General features: G+C 40.5%; 1 protein-coding gene across 1 annotated transcript in view; it reads left to right on the top strand.

The window, feature by feature from the left end:
• ARFGEF1 (ADP ribosylation factor guanine nucleotide exchange factor 1) overlaps positions 1-18,743 on the top strand; it is a 124,706-nt gene that overhangs the window by 101,769 nt on the left and 4,194 nt on the right. The window contains exons 24-36 of the mRNA XM_061123424.1: positions 2,709-2,749; positions 2,841-3,010; positions 3,348-3,499; positions 3,640-3,812; positions 4,809-4,969; positions 5,784-5,914; positions 8,692-8,821; positions 11,105-11,240; positions 11,320-11,458; positions 12,023-12,095; positions 13,930-14,062; positions 17,241-17,380; positions 18,101-18,269. Coding sequence (XP_060979407.1) covers positions 2,709-2,749; positions 2,841-3,010; positions 3,348-3,499; positions 3,640-3,812; positions 4,809-4,969; positions 5,784-5,914; positions 8,692-8,821; positions 11,105-11,240; positions 11,320-11,458; positions 12,023-12,095; positions 13,930-14,062; positions 17,241-17,380; positions 18,101-18,269 — 1,748 coding nt within the window. The remainder of the gene's footprint in view (positions 1-2,708; positions 2,750-2,840; positions 3,011-3,347; positions 3,500-3,639; positions 3,813-4,808; positions 4,970-5,783; positions 5,915-8,691; positions 8,822-11,104; positions 11,241-11,319; positions 11,459-12,022; positions 12,096-13,929; positions 14,063-17,240; positions 17,381-18,100; positions 18,270-18,743) is intronic.

The raw sequence follows: 18,743 nt of genomic DNA, 5'->3' as shown, positions 1-18,743 counted from the left end.
ATAAGTATAAGAACTAAACATGCAAAATGGAAATAATTCTTTGCTTAATTATATATAGGTTCTGTTTTTTAATGGAAAAATTTTTGATTTCATCAAAAACTTTAAAATGGTAAAATTTCCTGATTATCTTCATTTTTGTGTTTGGAATCCTGTATTATTAGAACTTAAGAGTGTGAGGGCACTTTAACCTGGAGTCCTTGATCCTCCTGGATTTGCCAGGGAAACATTTTCTAGGCGTTGTTAAACCAGCTATTTCTTAAATGTTATTCAACTTCGCGGGGGTGGATTTTGTCCAGGAACGATTTACCCCTGAAAGTCAAAAGTTATGTAGCACCATAGTTTTTATTTAATTGTTGTTTTTTAAGCACACCAGATCTGTCCCACACTGTGGAATATTCTGTCACCTATCAGAAAACATGGACGACTCCTCCCTGTTTTCTCATAAACGTCTTTCAATTGAGTCTGAGCCGTAGATGTTATCTCTGATATTTTCACTATAAAAACTTTAGATACGCAGTCATTTCATCTGCCTGTATGTTGCATGCAGCTTAAAGTTGATTTGATCTAGAATCTGCAAGTTTCATCTTTTTTTTTTTTTTTTGCGTTGTTTCACCACTGTCATAATGTGTAAGAATTCAGTAAATCTGTCAATCTTTTTTTTCCTACTTTTCAGGGGCATGTCTTTTAATATTAGCACACAAGATTCTCATGCTTCTGTTCTCTGCTTTTCACACAGGCGTGTAGAATCCATTTTATAGTTGATGTTGTGAAGCATAGCTCTTTTCTGCCTTAGTATATTAAGGCTTTACTATGAATGCCTCCCCAGACCACTCTGCTCTCCCATATGACTTATCTTTGATGGAGCATTTCTAGAAATATAGTGACCCTTCAGAGGCTACCAGAGTGAGTGGGAATCAAAATGCTCTTTCCCAGGACGGATGCTCCCCTGCTGACACTCACCTGAGTCTGCAGGGCCTGGCTATTTGCTTGCGGTTCTCTCTGGCCATCTTCACAGGGGTCCTTTCAGCTTCCCCTGGAGTTCTCTGCTGCTGTTCTTTCCTCCCCGGCTCTTTGTCGCTTGCTTCCTCCTTGCTTAAAAGGGATTCTTTGTTTCCCTTGTACTGTTTGGGTTGGACTTTTGTTTGTGGTGTGGTTTTTATAACCACTGCCTTCCAGGTACATGCCTCTAGTTTGAGAAACAGCTAATGACATTCATAATGCAGAGTCTAGCACTTCTCATTTTTGTTCATGTGAGAGGGCGGTAGCCTTTATTTTAAATTTCTGGATCCAGTCTAACCACTAGGTTCACTGAGGCCCTATTACTCTTACTCCCCCCGCCACCCCCATAGTGTTTTCAGTCAGATTTTTGAACTTTTGTTTTGTTCTACTCACAAGAGTAATAGAGGAAATGTGAAGATGTCCCTTTAGCAGGAGATCAGATTCTGAGTTATTACCTTGTCAGTTTTTAAGCTGCTTTTCCTTCTTGTTTTCATTATTTACTGTTGCCAGGACACATAGACCTTCAAGGGCATAGAGGTTGAAAAATCATGATATACTCAGAACATTTTGACTGTGGTGGTAGGAAAAAACTAGAGTGTATTTTAAATGTTTAAAGTCCGTTTTGCTCAGATAAGTGTGGGGCGGTTGAGAGGGTGGACTCTGGGGTCGCCTGTCCTTGTTTGACTGGCTCTAGTACGTACCAGCCTTGTGATTTTAGAAAGTTATTATATGTCTTTGTGCCTCAGTTTCTGTGTTGATAAAGTGGGGAGTCTAACGTACTTCATGGTACCTGTGATTGTTGTGAGTGGATATGTGGTAAATAGATAGGTAGGTATAGATTCAAAGCACTTTGGGTAGTACCCACCTTGTTATTGCTGGTAGATATACTGTTACTATGATTACCTTTGTTTCTAAGTTTAATATTTGACCTGCTCCTGCTTTTGAGGTTTCGTTTTTATCGTTCAAATCCTTTCATGTACAGTTTACATTGAGCAATATCAATTTATCCTTGAAGTCACCACATCAAACCCTTCGTTACAAACTTGGAACACGGGTAAAAATGCAGACTTTAAAGTAAGAGGACTAATGTGTTTATGCTGAAAACTTTTATGAAACTTCGAAATGCAGAAAAAGAGCTCAGTGAAGATGGCAGGGCAAAGCTGGATAGCATAGCTTAACTCTGAATGTTTGAATGTTCTAAGAAAAGTGGGTTGGTTACTTGTTAGTTAAACTGTTGGAAACTATTTGTAAGGTTTTATTAATCACTTGTAATTCAACATGAGTTTTTTTTAATCAGATGTATGTTATTTATAAAAATAAAGTAGAAGTTTTCATTTTAAGAACATGTTTAAACTAGTAAATACTCAGGAAAATTGAGACGTCTGTTTTGTGTATGCCAATTATTAGTTTTATAAACTAATAGTCTCTTATTTTGAGGCTTATGAAATACCCACCCTAGTGCTGATGAATTTACTGGTAAAATTGCAGCAGTGTGTTCATTCTCTAATACCATTCAGTGCAAGGGCGGGGTACCTTCCAACTACACTTGTTACTAAACTACCTGGTAAAAAGTACATGTTCAGTTACCTGATCTGTTCCCTTAAAACAGATAAAAGTAGTTAGCAAACTAGGCCTCTTGTTTGTGAATTGATATATCAGAAGTGAGACATTATAAATTTTTGCATTATGATTTTTGTTTTTTTCTTTAGAATATTCACAGGGTCCACAAGGCTAGATGGAAATGCCATTGGTAAGTATGTACATTCAGTTAAAAAACTGACTTTTGGGCTAAAAGACTTTAAATTTGAGCTTTAATAAATGTTAATCTATTTCTGTTATAGTGGATTTTGTCCGTTGGCTCTGTGCTGTATCTATGGATGAGTTACTTTCCACTACGCATCCAAGAATGTTTAGTCTGCAAAAAATAGTAGAAATATCATATTACAACATGGGAAGAATAAGATTGCAGTGGTCTCGAATTTGGGAAGTTATTGGAGATCATTTTAATAAGGTATTTGAGTAATTATACAATTTGCTTAATTTGTAATTTTTTTGTTGTTTAAAATTCCCTTACCATAATCTAATTGAGACCTTTTTCCTTTCTAAGCAGTTTTTTATTACATTTTTTTTGTAATTAGATTAGAAAACACTTTGTCTTGTTTTTTCTTCTAGAAATAATTGTTCTAGGTTTTAAGAATTTAGTTCAAATATGTTCTTCTTGTTGAGAAATATTGCCTCTATGGAGAATCTTTGAATTTACCTGTCTTTGCTATTAATGATATATTTTTCTAGAAAATTACCGATTTTTCTGCTGATATTAGCATCCTCTATTTCTGTTGCTGTTACAGGTTGGCTGTAATCCTAATGAAGATGTAGCTATTTTTGCAGTAGACTCCCTGAGGCAGCTGTCAATGAAGTTCTTAGAGAAAGGGGAGCTTGCTAATTTCAGATTCCAGAAGGATTTCTTAAGACCTTTTGAACATATAATGAAACGGAACAGGTATTATGTTTGTTGAACTGCTTAACATCAGGAAAATAGTGTATTTTCCACAGTAGTGGGTGGGGGAGTGGGGCGGAACAGAAGAGAGGGGGAAAAAAAACCTGATGAGATTTATCCAAGCAATTATATTACTATTTTAGGTCTCCAACAATTCGCGATATGGTTGTACGGTGTATAGCACAGATGGTTAACTCTCAAGCTGCTAACATTCGGTCTGGATGGAAGAACATCTTCTCTGTATTTCATCTTGCTGCATCGGATCAAGATGAAAGCATAGTTGAGCTTGCATTCCAGACAACGGGACATATTGTCAGTGAGTGTCCCCTAAGCTCTATTCAAGCTAGAACGCAGCACAGCACAGCTTCATTGTGTTCAGAGGATAGCTCACGTGTAAGGTTACTGGCGTGTCCTGGGCTTTACCAAGTTTTGCCTATAGAAGCAGAGTAAAAAGTGATAGTATTATCATTATTATTGATAATAATGTTTACTGCATGGCAAGCACTGTAAGCACTTTGCATGTATTTTCTTCAATTTTCACAATAACTGTGTGAGAAAAATATCTTTATTATCTTTTTTTTAATTAGATAAGGAAACACAGATCCAGTGAGGTTATGTAATTTGTCTAAAGGCACAAAACCTAGTGAGTGATGGATTGAGGCACAAAACCAGAGGCTTAAGACATAGCCTTTGTTTCTGACCACTGTACTATACAACCTCCTTTGACTTTGAAACACCTAAGATGTCACTTTAGCCTCTCTTAAAAGATAATAATGACCATCGTTGTCATCAACATCAAGAATGATGACATCACCATAGCTATCATTTAATGTTTGCCTAAATTTAGTAAATTAAGTATTGTGCTAATAATAAGCACTTTGTTGTTGTTTAGTCGTTATGTCATGTCTGACTCTTTGCAACCCCATAGACTTGCCTACCAGGCTCCTCTGTCCATGGAATTTCCCAGGCAAGAATACTGGAGTGGGTTGCCATTCCCTTTTCCAGGGAATCTTCCTCACCCAGGTATTGAACTCAGGTCTCCTGCGTTGCAGGTGGATTCTTTACCATCTGAGTGTACCAGTCTCTGTTAGGTGCTGGGTTTATAGTGTAAACAAAGCACAGGCCTATCTATCTCCCTGTTCCCATTACCCACGGCAGTCAGGTCAAGACAGACTTTGGAACCCATGTCTTTTGGAATCAAAACCCTTAACCTTCAAGAAGTATCCATTACATCGAGAGCTCGGTGTATTTGGTTATAATTAGGAATAATTGAAAATCTTTAATTATTTGGATATGTTTTTCTCCCTTATAGCCCTTGTGTTTGAAAAACACTTTCCAGCGACCATTGATTCTTTCCAGGATGCAGTGAAATGTTTGTCTGAATTTGCGTGCAATGCAGCTTTCCCAGATACAAGTATGGAAGCAATTCGACTTATTCGCCATTGTGCAAAATACGTGTCTGATAGACCTCAGGTATAGCATCGTTTAGTAAACAAAATGTGACTTAGCATTTATTTCTAGTCTGAGATCTAAGTTTATTTTGGAATCTAGGGGATATGAAGCATTTTTCAAAATTATCTTGAGGTGTCATATTTATTGAAGACCTCGGGTATTTTTTTGAGTGTTTGACATGTATAAACTTGTTTAATTTTCAATAACAGCTTTATGGGATAGATTGTGTTATAGCCCCATTAAATAAGGAATCTGAGGCACAGAGAATCTCAAAATGTGCCCCTGATGATAGGGATAGTGAAGGAGACAGGATTTGAACCCAGGCCTGTGTGTTCAGCCATTACCTTGATACACTGTTTCTTGTGTGTCAAGCTCTGCAGGACTGAAGCTAACTGGGTGAGTGTGGTTGTAAGCACTGGAGTGAAAGCTTGAACTGGCAGCCTGGCAGCCGGGTTTGACTTGCATATCTTTGTAACTGTCATTAGGAGAAAAGATGGCCTCATAGATTTTCTGTCACATGCTGACATGGACCTGTGGTGTGTTCAGTACTTCTTACATGCATTCGATCTGCACACCTCCCTAGTGTGGTGGTGTGGCTATGTGATGTTAAAACCACTTAAATGCCTAAAATGGAAAGCTGATGATGGAGTTGGAGCTGAAAGCAGCTTTTGGACTCTATTCCATGCCCTGTAGGCAGTTGTAATCTCCATCTTTTTATAAGTTTTTCTAATCAAATTGCTCATTTTTTATTTGCAAAGTGTTTAAAAACTGCTTTAGAGAAATGTGTATAGGTATTAACACCTTATCTTTAATAAACCTACCTTTCTTTTTAAAGGCTTTCAAGGAGTACACAAGTGATGACATGAATGTGGCACCTGAAGACAGAGTGTGGGTGAGAGGCTGGTTCCCAATTCTCTTCGAGTTATCATGTATCATCAATAGATGCAAATTAGATGTAAGAACCAGGTAACAATCAGTATTTGTAATTAAAATTTTGCAAGGGTTATTTTGACTTTAATCAAATTAACCTTTCTTATGTGAACATAAGTTTAACTTGATCAAATATAGTAATTATTACTTTGGCAAATTTTAAAATACGTTAAATAGAGCAACGAAAAATGGAAATAGGTTACTTTTCCTTAAATTTTGATTATTTCCAAGTTTGAATTTTAGATTCCATGTTAATTTACACATTCTGTCTTTTCATACTTTTGTTTCCAATCAGAAATTAAAGTTAGTCCCAAACTTTATTTTCTGTTGAATGAGAAAAGAATTTCCAAATGCATGTCCCTGGTGGCTTTTAGGTAAAGAATCATTTCTCTTTGAAGACTGGCCAGTAACCTAGTTTTGAGTAACATAGGCCTGTTGAAAAAGCACTCTTTCAAAAGTATATTCTTAATAAAAGCTCTGTATGACTGTCCAGTCCATTTGTAAAGAAACTACTATGGGTGTAATGTAACCAGACAAGTGCTCAGTGCACACATTTTATACTTAAAAGAACTTGTTATGAATTTGTTAGCGTTCTTATCAATCCCATAATGTAGTTTTTCTCACTCTGTATTTTTGACTGCTGAATTGAAATAACCAACTTGAGTATCCTAATATCTGTCAGCAGGACATCAGAAAGGTAGTACAGACTTGTAACAAATCAGTGATAGAATGTAATAAAAGAATGAATCTCTCCTTCCTCACTCCTCTTATGCCAGAACCACACCCATCCTTAGCCCAGGTAAAATTTGTTTTATAGCCTAAGAAGTTTTCTATTTTTATAGTGTTACTTGTTACAACAGATTCTTATGAAATTTAAAATAATCCAAAATATACTCAAACCTTGGAAACTTGTCACAGAATTTAGTTATCACAGGCACATTTGACATTAATTTCACATTTAGGCCCTGAGGAGTTTCTGTCAGTGGACCTGTTAGGAAATTTGATAAAATTCAAGCTAGCCCCCTAATTGATGTAACTCTGAATTATATATTCCACTCTCAGATGTCCACCACTTCAGTAGAGCAGTAAGATGTGGTAACTGAAAGTCACAGCAGCTCAGCACTCCCTCCCTGCCCGAGTTTATTTGTAGAAATCTATTTGGTGGGGGACGGACGTACCTGCTTTCCTAGTCTGTTAGCTATCCTCGTCCGGGACCATGGTACCTTGCTTTTCACTGTATCCTGTGTTCAGATTATGGATGGGTTTAGTTCTTAAGAAGAGAAAATAAGTGTTCTAGGTGGTAAAGAGATGTGAGTAAGCTTTGTCCAGGGGTGGCTTTGATTTTCTTAGCTCACTCCATGATTTGTAAAGGCAGTTATTTCAATTACATCTAAAAATGCAGCACTATGATTTGTATAACCCACTAGTTATAGAGTACTTTCACATGCATTCTCATTTGAGTCCCTACAAATTCTGTAGATTTAGGGTTAAATAATTAACCCAGAGCCCTCCATATTCTTTTCCATATACCAGGAACTTAAATATTCAGCAGAACTCCTTCAATAGGTAAAAAGCCGTGGGAACCTCTGTGGATCTCTGTTTGCTTTGGGGGCCTGCAAGAAGCAGGATGTTCACGTCTGCTCAGCCCAGCCATGGGGGTTATTCAGCATCCAATTACTTCGAGTGGGAGGACGAACCAGCCCTGTCCCATTGTGTGTGTGTGGCAGGGTAGGGGTGCGGGGCGGGCATGGAACTCTGACAGGGATTTCTGGGAAACATACAGTGTGTTTCTTCCACAGAAATTCCTTTACTGTAGTTTTACACATTAGGTGTCTTACAGAGCAAACAAACTTAACTTGCCTTAGGACCAAACTACTGTAATGTTATTTTACATCCATTGAACAACCGTGTGTTAACTGTACCACGCATGAATTGGTACCAGGCCCAGGGGTAGCTTTGCAGCAAATGAGCTGGACCATCTCAGGGAGTCCGCAAGTCTTCAAGGAGTGTTTCACAGGAAATATTGTTCTGACTTATGACCAGACTTTGGGAAATACAAACCTTTTCTAAGTGGAAGGGTACCTATGTTTTCTTAGAAGAAATTTAACAAGAGAGAAAAGATCAAGCTTTTTAATGGTTACATGAAGGCATTATTTCAAGAAGGATGATAAGGAATCAGAAGGCATTTTGAGTTTCAGTTTTAACACTTATTCAGAAGAGAATGAATGGAATACTAAAGCAGCTTACTCTCAAGGAACACTTCACTGTGCACCGTGTGTGACACATGCTGCCCTGGCCTGGCATGCCGTGGGGAGTAGATGCCCTGCCCACACGAGTGGGGGTCTAGAGAATTATTTTGAGAAGTCCTTTAGTTTGAGGATATTATATGAACAAGTAAGGCATTAGCTAAAAATTCCTATAGTTCTTTGAAAAAGATTTTCCAGAATCTAATTTTATTTGTTCTTAGACATATCAGTATACTTTCTTCCCTGGTCATAGAGCCACAGAATTAGTATTCACCCAAATTATAATTTTTCTCACTCTGTAGTTCCCATATACATTTTTTAAGTGCTGCAGTGATGGAGTGGGAGTAGAAGAAAAATAAAAAACTAAAGGCCAGGGTCTTTGGAGTTTTTCCCTAAACAATTCTTCCTAAGAAAACCTGTTTTACAACCTAAATTTCTTAAACTTTAGTATCAAGTGTTTTAAACTTAGCTTTCAGTAACTTCATGAACTAACTTATAAAAATCTATTTTAGGAGGGAGATACTGATGTCATATGCTAGCTTTTCTAATTATATTTTTTCATTTTAGGGGTTTAACAGTAATGTTTGAAATAATGAAAACTTATGGCCACACTTATGAAAAACACTGGTGGCAGGATTTATTTAGAATTGTTTTCAGAATCTTTGATAACATGAAATTGCCAGAACAGCAGACAGAGGTAAGAGATTTTCATTTAATATAGTCAAGTCAAAGGTTCTTTTTTCCTAATACATTTTAGTATTTCAAATTAAGGACAGTGAAAAGAAAAAAAATCCTAGTGATATCTTTTTTAAGGCATTCTGATATAGTAGTATATCTTTGTGTAGTATGTTTTCTGTCATCAAAACAATGCAGTTTTGACAATAGAAGTGAGCTAAGGTTTTCAGTATTTTTGTTGAACCTTCAGTATCTTTTCCTCATTTTAATACTGTCACAGCTAAAACATCAGTAGTTCTACTTAGTATTCATAGTGACTTATTCTAAATTGAATAAAGAATACATGGTAAGTTTTATTTATTTCTTTCAGTTTCTTTTAATTTTTAGAGTATGGTTGATTTACAGTATTGTATTAGTTTCTGCTTTACAGAAGTGATTCATTCAGATATACATGTACCTCCATCCACGCATTGGGATTCTTTCCCATATAGACCATTACAGAGTATTCAGTAGAGCTCCTGTGATGTTCAGTAGCTTCTCATTATTACCTACCTCATACGTAGTAGTATGTATATGTCGGTCCCAATCTCCCAATTTATCCCTCTCCCCACCCCCTCCTCCCAACCCACTGGTAACCATAAGTTTATTTTCTGCATCTGTACCTCTGTATTTGTTTTTGTAGGTAAGTTCACTTGTACCCACTTTTTTTTTTAGATTCCACATGTGAGTGATACCATATGATGTTTGTCTTTCTCTGACTTCTCTCAGTACAACAGTCTCCAGGTCCTTCTGTGTTACCGCAAATGACATTATCTCATTCCTTTCTATGACTGGTATACATATGTACCACATTGTCTGTATCCACTCCCCTGGTGATGGACATCTAGGCTGCTTCCATGTCCCAGCTATTGTAAACAGTGCTGCAGTAAACATCAGGGTACATGTACCCTTTTGGATCATGTTTTTTCCCAGATATGTGCCCAGGAATGGGATTGCTGGGTCCTTGGGCTTCCCTGGTGGGTCAGAGGTTAAAGCGTCTGTCTGCAATGCGGGAGACCTGGGTTCAATCCCCTGGAGAAGGAAATAGCAACCCACTCCAGTGTTCTTGCCTGGAGAATCCCATGGACGGAGGAGCCTGGTGGGCTACAGTTCATGGGGTTGCAAAGAGTCAGACACAACTGAACAACTTCAATTCATGGTAGCCGTAGCTCTATTTTTAGTTTTTAAGGAACCTCCATACTCTTCTCCATAGTGGCTGCACCAATTTACATTCCCACCAACTGTGTAGGAGAGTCTCCTTTTCTCCATGCCTTCTCTGCATTTATAATCTGTAGATTTTTTTTCATGATGGCCATTCTAACTGGTCTGAAGTGATACTTCATGGTAGTTTTGATTTGCATTTCTCTGATAACTAATGATGTTGAGAATCTTTTCATGTGCTTTTTGGCCATCTGTATGTCTTCTTTGGAGAAATGTCTCTTCAGATCTTCTGTCCATTTTTTAATTTGTTTTTTGATATTGAGCCGCATGAGCTGTTTGTATATTTTGGAGATTAATCCCTTGTCAATTGCTTCCTTTGCACATATTTTCTCCCATTCTGAGGGTGTTTTGTTTGTTTTCTTTGCTCTGCAAAAGCTTTTAAGTTTAATTAGGTCTTTTACTACAAACCAGTTACAGAATGTGTTTCAGTGTTTGTGAGGAGAGAACATCAGGTCTTTGTGTTTCGTTCCATATAGTGTGTTAAATGCAAATTTGGGGGCCTCTCTGACCTGCAGAAGATTTTACTTTAGATCTGCAGGTAGGCTCTTACTTAAAACATGTTATTAAGTAGACATATGTTTATGCAGGGGCATAAAATCATGTATAAAAATGAATCAGATTAGTCCATTTGAGAAAAATAAATTACTTACACCAGTTTTATTTTAAACCTATGCTAACCCCACTTGGAAAATTCTTATCATTTCCTTCCTCTAATTTTTTTTTCCATGTTCTGTCATATTCTAGAGCAAGACCAACTGTTGCAATTAATGCTATGACTTTTCAGTAGCAGACACTAATAATAGGACAATGCAGTGATGGTTTTTTATAATCAAAACAGTGCGAAAATAGTTATTCTATGCATAGATTTATGAGATAATGAGAAATAGGTATCAGATATGAAGTTGAGGTGAGTATATTCTAGAGGGAGTTAAGCACTCTGAAAGGAACATGGACAGTCTTATTTTAAATATGCAAACGTTTTCTTTGTAACTTCTAGTAACTAATGAGTGGTCTGACCTTCATGTGATGACTGTCTCCTTTGTAGAAAGCTGAATGGATGACAACAACATGTAATCATGCACTCTATGCGATCTGTGACGTGTTCACCCAGTATTTAGAAGTACTCAGTGATGTCCTTTTGGATGACATTTTTGCCCAGCTCTACTGGTGTGTGCAGCAAGGTAGGTCTCTCCTGATAAATGACACAGTGTTAAATGTGACCCTGGTGATACACAAATGAATTGCTCTTTTCTTTTCCAGACAATGAGCAGTTGGCACGATCTGGTACAAACTGCTTAGAGAATGTTGTTATTCTGAATGGTGAAAAATTTACACTAGAAATCTGGGATAAAACCTGCAACTGCACACTGGACATCTTCAAAACCACAATCCCACATGCGTAAGATTTTATACCACTTTGTGTATTGAATGATGGACATAAAAGATTTGATAGTAACTAGTGATTTCTCATAACAAATGCTTTATCAGATATCTCAGTGTTCTATGAATTTGTATTTATTACAGACCAAACTCCTATAAACTGTAACAAATACATGAATTGTTTTATAAACCAGAACCTTTAGTCTTATCATCTAAATTTGGGTCAAAATGAAGTGCTTTTATGAGCTTTTATTCATGCAGATTAAACCAAGCAGTGGTGTTGAATTTTTTAAAAATCTCAGCATTTATTTTAGTTACTGTGAATAGTCTAAGGAAACTTTATTTGTAAATACTGTATTTCATAGTTATTTGTCATCCTTTTCTGAGGGATAAGTTTGGAATTGAATTGTAGGTGAGTTTTTACTAGTGGGGAAACTAAGACATAGTCCTGCCACTTGACAGTTGATGGCACCCAGTCATTTGTAGGACAACTTGAACTGCCCCAGCTTCTTTTATTTCAAAGTGTGTTAGCTGTGGCATGTCTCACGCTCTCAGTGATTGGTATGGTTTTGGTATTTCAAAGGCTCTTGACCTGGCGTCCCATTTCTGGAGAAACTGCTCCCTCAACCCCATCTCCTGTGAGTGAAAACCAGTTGGTAAGTTTAAATAAATCAAGCCTATTTTAAATCATTGAACTATTCATGATAAGAAATTTTACCATGGGGCAGTTCCTTTAACATGCGCCCGGCTCCTTTAGAAAGATGGTGTAAAATATAGATGGTTCTGAGACGAAGATTCAAATGATTTCTCGAGTGCAATAGGCAAATACCAGTTTACAGAAGGGCGTACGTGTCAAGCTGAAGATGTTTTTGGATATTGTTTAAACATCCAATTTTGACAAAAATTTTACCTCAGAGAAAAGTTAGAAAAGCAGGATAAAGAATTCCAGCAGACCCTCCCCCTGCACATTTATTTCCTGGGTGTGTTGTCACAAATTACTAATAAACTTTGCAGCTTAAAGCAGCAGCAGTGTATTCTCTCACGGTTCTGGGGCCAGAGGTCCAAACTGAAGGCTTCGCAGGGCCACGCTCCTTCCCTGGGTTTGCTGCCGCTAGCTTCTATGGGCTGCTGACAACCCCTGCCGTTCGTTGGCTTGCACACACATCACTCTGTTCGCTGCCTCCATCTTTACGTGGCTGTGTAAAGTCAGATCTGTGTATCAGATCTCTCCTTCTCTTTTAAGGACACTAGTCATTAGATTTAGGGTCCACCCTAAATTCAGAATGACCTCTTTTCAAAGTTCCTTAACTCTACAGACCCTATTTCCATGTAGCCTTTGTAAGTACCAAAGGTTAGGACTTGGACTTAGCTTTTTGGGGCCACTATTTAGCCCACTGCAGTCTACCCCCTGGTGCCCCAAAATTCATGTCTGTCTTCTGGGCTAAGACATTTATCCCGTCCCAACATCCCCAGTCTCAATTTATCGTAGCATCACCACTAAGTCCAGAATCTCATGTAAATATCATCATATCAGAAGTTCCAGATCTTGTCCTCTATGTCATCTAGATCAGGTGCATGGTCTGTGCTGGAGCAAAATTTCTCTCTCTGGACCCATGAACCTGTAAAATAAATGACCCCCTTGCAAAATACAATGGTGGGCCAGCATAAGTAAAGATTCTCATTCCAAAAGCGAAAACTGAAAGAAACAAAAGGGTCACTTGTGGAGTCTGGCAGTGATCTTCAGTCTCTCCCTTGGCTCTGTCTGAGACCTGCAGCTGCCCTGGCTCTGCTTCTGGCCTCATGCTGGAACCAGGTGGAGCTGGCAGAGTAGTCATGTCGGCCACCACACACTGTCTGACACTGCAAGTGCCTAGCATTTACTACCAAATCCTCCACAACCTGCAAAGAAAGTGTCGTCTTCATTTTCAGACCAGAAAACCTCAGCTTAGGAACGAGATTCCTGGCTCTCCCAAGGTTACATGTAACTGGACTCTGGTGTGGTTCTGTGGACCTGTCAGCTTCTCTGCAGGGCCAGTCTCCTTGTCGGCCACCTTCTCACTGGCCTTTCTGGATGCTGGTCTGGGGTGACAGCATCCTTCCTCTGCAGAGCTTTCCTGGGCTCAGCCTGCACTAGGTGTGCGCACACCACACCCACTACATACATTCTGTTTGGATTTCACGACAGTTCATGGATATTGCTGACAAGTTTTGCCACACAGTGACACTTAGCGTTTTTATCTGTTATCCTTGGGTGGTGTCAGGCCTGATCTCAGTGAAGGTCAGAAAGTAAGCTTTTCTTTAAAAGATTACCAGCTCTTACCTGTGTGTAGTGATATTAAATAATTTTCCCATTATGTCCATTATTGCAGTGTGTGCAGTGTCATTTTCATAGGGACACAGTGTAAATTACTTTTTTAAAGACAATGTAATAGAAACTGTTTTTATCATTAAGCTTTATTTGTTGTACTTAAAGTGAATCTTTTTTATTAGGATACAATATCACAGAAATCTGTAGATATTCATGATTCTATTCAGCCAAGATCTGCAGATAATAGACAGCAAGCTCCGTTGGCTTCTGTCTCTACTGTGAATGAAGAAATCAGCAAAATTAAACCCACAGCAAGTGAGTTATTTCTCTTAATCAATTGTGTATTTTGTTTTTGTGTATGCAAGATAAGAAAGTTTTGCTTGTACTCACACATACGTTCTGTAGTTGGTTATTGTAGTCACTTTATTCCTCAGTTTGCCACAGCTCGGACATCCCTGATAGAGGCTGTCTCGCAGGTGATTGGGACTCTGCTGACACCTGCCAGGCTCATTATTTTTCCTACAGCGCTCTCAGCTGATGTTTGTTACAAGCACATGGGTGTTCTTCCTGCAGAAGAGGGGCCTAACAGGTCTGTCCTCAGCAAGAGGCGGGGTATCGGCCAGGGCGTCTGAGGAGCACTCTGTTCCCCCCCCCCCCGACCCCAATGCTCCTCTGCACCTCCCCTCACCTTCAGTTCTTTTCACAAAGGGGGACTCCCTTGTTTTTCACTAAATGGGTTTAATTTCATTTACTGAACAAAAGTTAACAGCACTGAGGAAAGACAGCCTCCTTCCTGGAGGAACACGGGAAATGTGTTCCACAGTGGCTGCACAGTTTTATATCCCACCAGCAATTCCATTTTTTCCACCTCCTCACAAACATTTCAGTCTTCTTTTTCTCTCCTTAATAATAACCATCCTAGTGGGTATAAAATGTTGTCTCGTTGTTTTACTCTGCATTTCCCTATTGATTAATGATGTTGAGTATTTTTTCATGTGCTTTTTGGCCACTTGTAATCATTTTTTGAGAAATACTTATTCGTGTCCTTTGCTAATTTTTAATTGGGTTATTTGTTGTTGAGTTGTAGGAGTTTCTTACATACTCTGGATACAATCCCCATATGACATACACGATTTGCAAGGGTTTATTTTCTCCCATTCTATAGGTCATCTTTTCACTTCTGATGATAAATGCTCCAATGGTGCGAAAGTTCTTATTTTGCTGAAGTTCAGTTTGTCTTGCTGTTGTTGCTCACGCTTCTGGTGTCATGGTTAGGAACCAACCACAGCCCAAACTAAGGTCAGGGAGATTTTCCCTAGTATTGCCTTCCAAGAATTTTATACTTACAGCTCTTACATTTAGGGAGTTGATCCATTTTCAGTTTATTGTTTTCAGGGTATTTTTATTAACCCTCGGTGTTTATACTTGTTGTTGAGGGAAGACAGATTTTGTACCTCCTGGAAAGGAGCCTCTAGCTTCAGTTACTATGTCTCGCCACTTAGAAGGGAGATTGGTGGCGATGAGTTGTCCATTTTCGTTTTTCACTCCTGTTTTCTGGAGCACAGCTGTTAGAATCCATACCAGCTTCGGTCTACCCTGGAAAATGCCACAGTACATGGCTTTGCTCTTTGAGCCCCAGGACTGGACCTTGGAAGGGAAGGACGTAGTTCCAAGTTTTCACTGAACTGATCTGGGCACATGCCTTGAACTGGAGTGGAGAATGCTGACCCCTGCCCCTCTGATCGAGGGCTCACGTTTCCTTCCTCCCGCCACCCCCTCGCAGTCCTTTAGGAGAGCTCCCGTGTCCCCCAGAGCCCTCCGTGCAGGGGACGGGGCAGCGGTGCTGCCCGAGGAGGTGGCTCAGAGCAGCACAGATTACGGCTGCTCCGCTCCTTCACACTCAGAAGCTGGTGCTGCCCAGTGAAATGGTCCCTAACATGACCCTGTAGCCTTGCAGAGCAGACTTATTGAGACAGACATTGTTCCCCAGACACACTGCTGTCCCTGCCGGTGAGGCCGAGTCCAGCGCCTCACCCGCAACAGCTCTGAATGCCCACGCAGACATGGTGGCTGGTGAGAACATGTCTCCCCAGCCTCAGTAGCCCTGAGTCTGGAGTGTGGCAAGTGTGTCCTGCCCCAGAAACCTGAGAGTGTAGTTATGACTTGGATGAGGGAGGGCTAGGAAGGGACAACTTGGACTTGGGGGTGTCTTTGGTTTTTTACATTTTTTGACTTGAGACCTAATACTAAGAACTGAATGTTCAGTACAGCAACATTTCTGAAAACTATCTGGAAAGGAGCCCTCATGACCTAATAAGAGGATAAATTTAAGCAAGTTGTTTGGCTGTCTTCCCCAAATTCCTAAAACCTGAATTTAACTTCTGGAAATGGGGGGATTCCCTGGCGGGTCCAAGTGGTGAGGACTTAGAGCTCTCACTGCCGTGGCCCACGTTCAGGGAGCTAAGACCCTGCAAGCTGCAAGGTGTGGCCAAAAACAAAAAAACTAAATGCTAGAAATTGGTGCCAGAAAAGGGAGTTTGTGATAAAAGCAAAGTAGAAAAAACCTGAAGGGTTGTCAAGGCGTCCAGTGCTGGAGCTGATGCCCTGAGGCCACTGTACAGCCCCGCCCTGACCCCACCCCACCGGGACGATCATCCGATCATCCGGCTCCTGGAAAGCTTCCCGGAGCTTGGCTTGAGCTTGGCTGAGCCAGTGCTGCTGGCCTTGAGCACCTCAGTAGTTGAGTTGTCTTTCCTAACCTTGTGTTTCTACATCTGCTCACCGGACACCATGGAGGTAGAAAGTCCTTCCTTCCATGAGTCTGTGTGTCCTTATAGAAACGGCCCTTCCGAGCACAGCGGTTCAGGCCAGAGGAAGGCAGCCGTCTTCCGCCCCAGGCCGTGTCTGAGCACCAGGCTCCTCCAGGGTGGTTGCTCTTGCAGTCCGGCACTAGGCATGATGACGCTGCATGGACTTCTGGGCTTATTATGCTTTAGAAACAGGCCGTTTTAGATGCACCACCAACCTGGATCCAGATAAAGCATGTACTCTGGTGACCCCCTCACTGCCTGCCTCACAGATCTAGCTCCTGTTGTTTTCTTCTGGCTTTTTTATATTACCTGTGTCAAAGATCAAACTTGGGTTTGTAGCAAATACTATTGAAACTGTAGCTTTTAATCCATTTGATACATTTTATTAAGGAATAACCTAAATATTACTTTAAAATTTGTCCTGGCACCTTCTTGAATGTATTCAAAGTTATTTTGAATATTTTTGTTTACTAAAGAAGTGAATTTTCTAAGGTTTTCTAAATACTGATTAAATGCAGCTTTTACTGAGTGCTCATGTGCAGAAGCAGGCTGTCCTTCAATGTGATGTGTGCAAGTTACCTTCATACATGTTAATGTTTCCTTAGCATTGTAATGTCACAGAAATTATAAAGAATTCAAAATAATTTTTGTTTGCATGTGCATTGGGGTGGGTTTCCTCACAGAATTTCCAGAACAAAAATTGTTTGCTGCCCTGTTGATTAAATGTGTTGTGCAGCTGGAACTCATCCAGACTATCGACAACATCGTGTTCTTCCCCGCCACAAGTAGGAAGGAGGACGCAGAAAACTTAGCCGCGGCGCAGGTGAGTGGGTGTGGGGGTCAGCTCTGCCATCTGGGCTTCAGAGCAGAGGCCAAGCTAGAGGGGCCGTTTGGGGGACCATCGCCCCATGAATGTCAATCCAAACCATGGGACTGAGGACATGGCCAAGGTTGTGAGTGTGGACACAGCGGGGAAGGGGGTCAGGGAGCGAGCCTGGGGCCTTGTGGTTGAGAGCTCATGATGAAGCAGTGGGTGAAGAGCTTGGGGGCGAGAACCAGGGAGGCAGGAGGGTCCATGAGCCAGTGCTGCCTCGCAGCCCCGTGAGGAAGCTGTGCTGAGAAGGCTGCGGTCACCTATGCTAGGGCAAGTATCCTTCGTCCACTGTGGAGTAGGGGGTTTGCCAGCCAGTTACTAAAGGGGTGAGGAGGGGGTTATGCACAAGCATATTTATGATTACAGTCCACAGCCTCAAACTGGTTAACAGAAGTGAGGACCTCAGTAGGGCAGGGACTATGAAGGGGGCGGAGGCTGAGGGTCTCCTGGGGCAGAGCTCCGGGGTTGAGAGTTGTGGGCAGGGAGCCATAGACATTGGGAGTGGTGCTCAGTGAGAAGGGTGCAAGGAATGAAGATTCTGGAGATTTCATAAGAGAAGGTGGTCTTTTCCTGTTGAGACAGATTAAGTTCTATGGCTTGCTCATAGAAGTGGTCTTTGGTTCTGACTTGACTGTGGGTACCTGTGCTGTGGTGGTTTGTTTTCCAAAGAGAGACGCTGTGGACTTTGATGTTCGAGTGGACACTCAAGACCAAGGAATGTATCGCTTTTTAACATCACAACAACTCTTCAAGTTACTGGACTGCTTGTTAGAATCGCACAGATTTGCAAAAGCTTTCAACTCCAACAACGAACAGAGGACGGCTCTGTGGAAGGCGGGTAAGCCGTGCTGTGCGGGCTGCACCCTCAGCGGGCGTGCAGCGGGGTCACACGAGGGGACTCACAGCGTGCATGTTGAGTCCTCACCAGCCGTCGGCGAACACTCCACCAACGGGTCTTTCTCTAGTCTAGAAAATGCCGAATAACCGCCTTGGTGGATGAGTCTCCCCGTGTTTAATCACACTGTTAATTGACTGGTTTTCACATTGTTTTTCACCTTCTGTGCTCAACCTGGGCCTTGCTATCGATACTGTCTGCTTACTAGAGCTGAGAAAAAGTGGGAGGGTCCCAGGCATGAAGGCATCTGTATTGAGTGCCTGCTCCCCAGGGCGTGGCCAGAACAAAAGTCAGGGTTTTGAAGTGGGAGGGAAATTTTTTTGAACAAGTTGGAAAATTTAAATAAGAAGCAAGCTTTTTAACAATTTTACTGACAGTGATATTTTTTAAAGAAATAGTTACTTGGGGCCTATTAGG

Source organism: Dama dama, chromosome 21 (genome assembly GCF_033118175.1).
Source record: "Dama dama isolate Ldn47 chromosome 21, ASM3311817v1, whole genome shotgun sequence".
NCBI lineage: Eukaryota > Metazoa > Chordata > Mammalia > Artiodactyla > Cervidae > Dama > Dama dama.
Note: the sequence above shows the minus strand (reverse complement) of the source record. Positions and strands in the feature narration are given on the sequence as shown.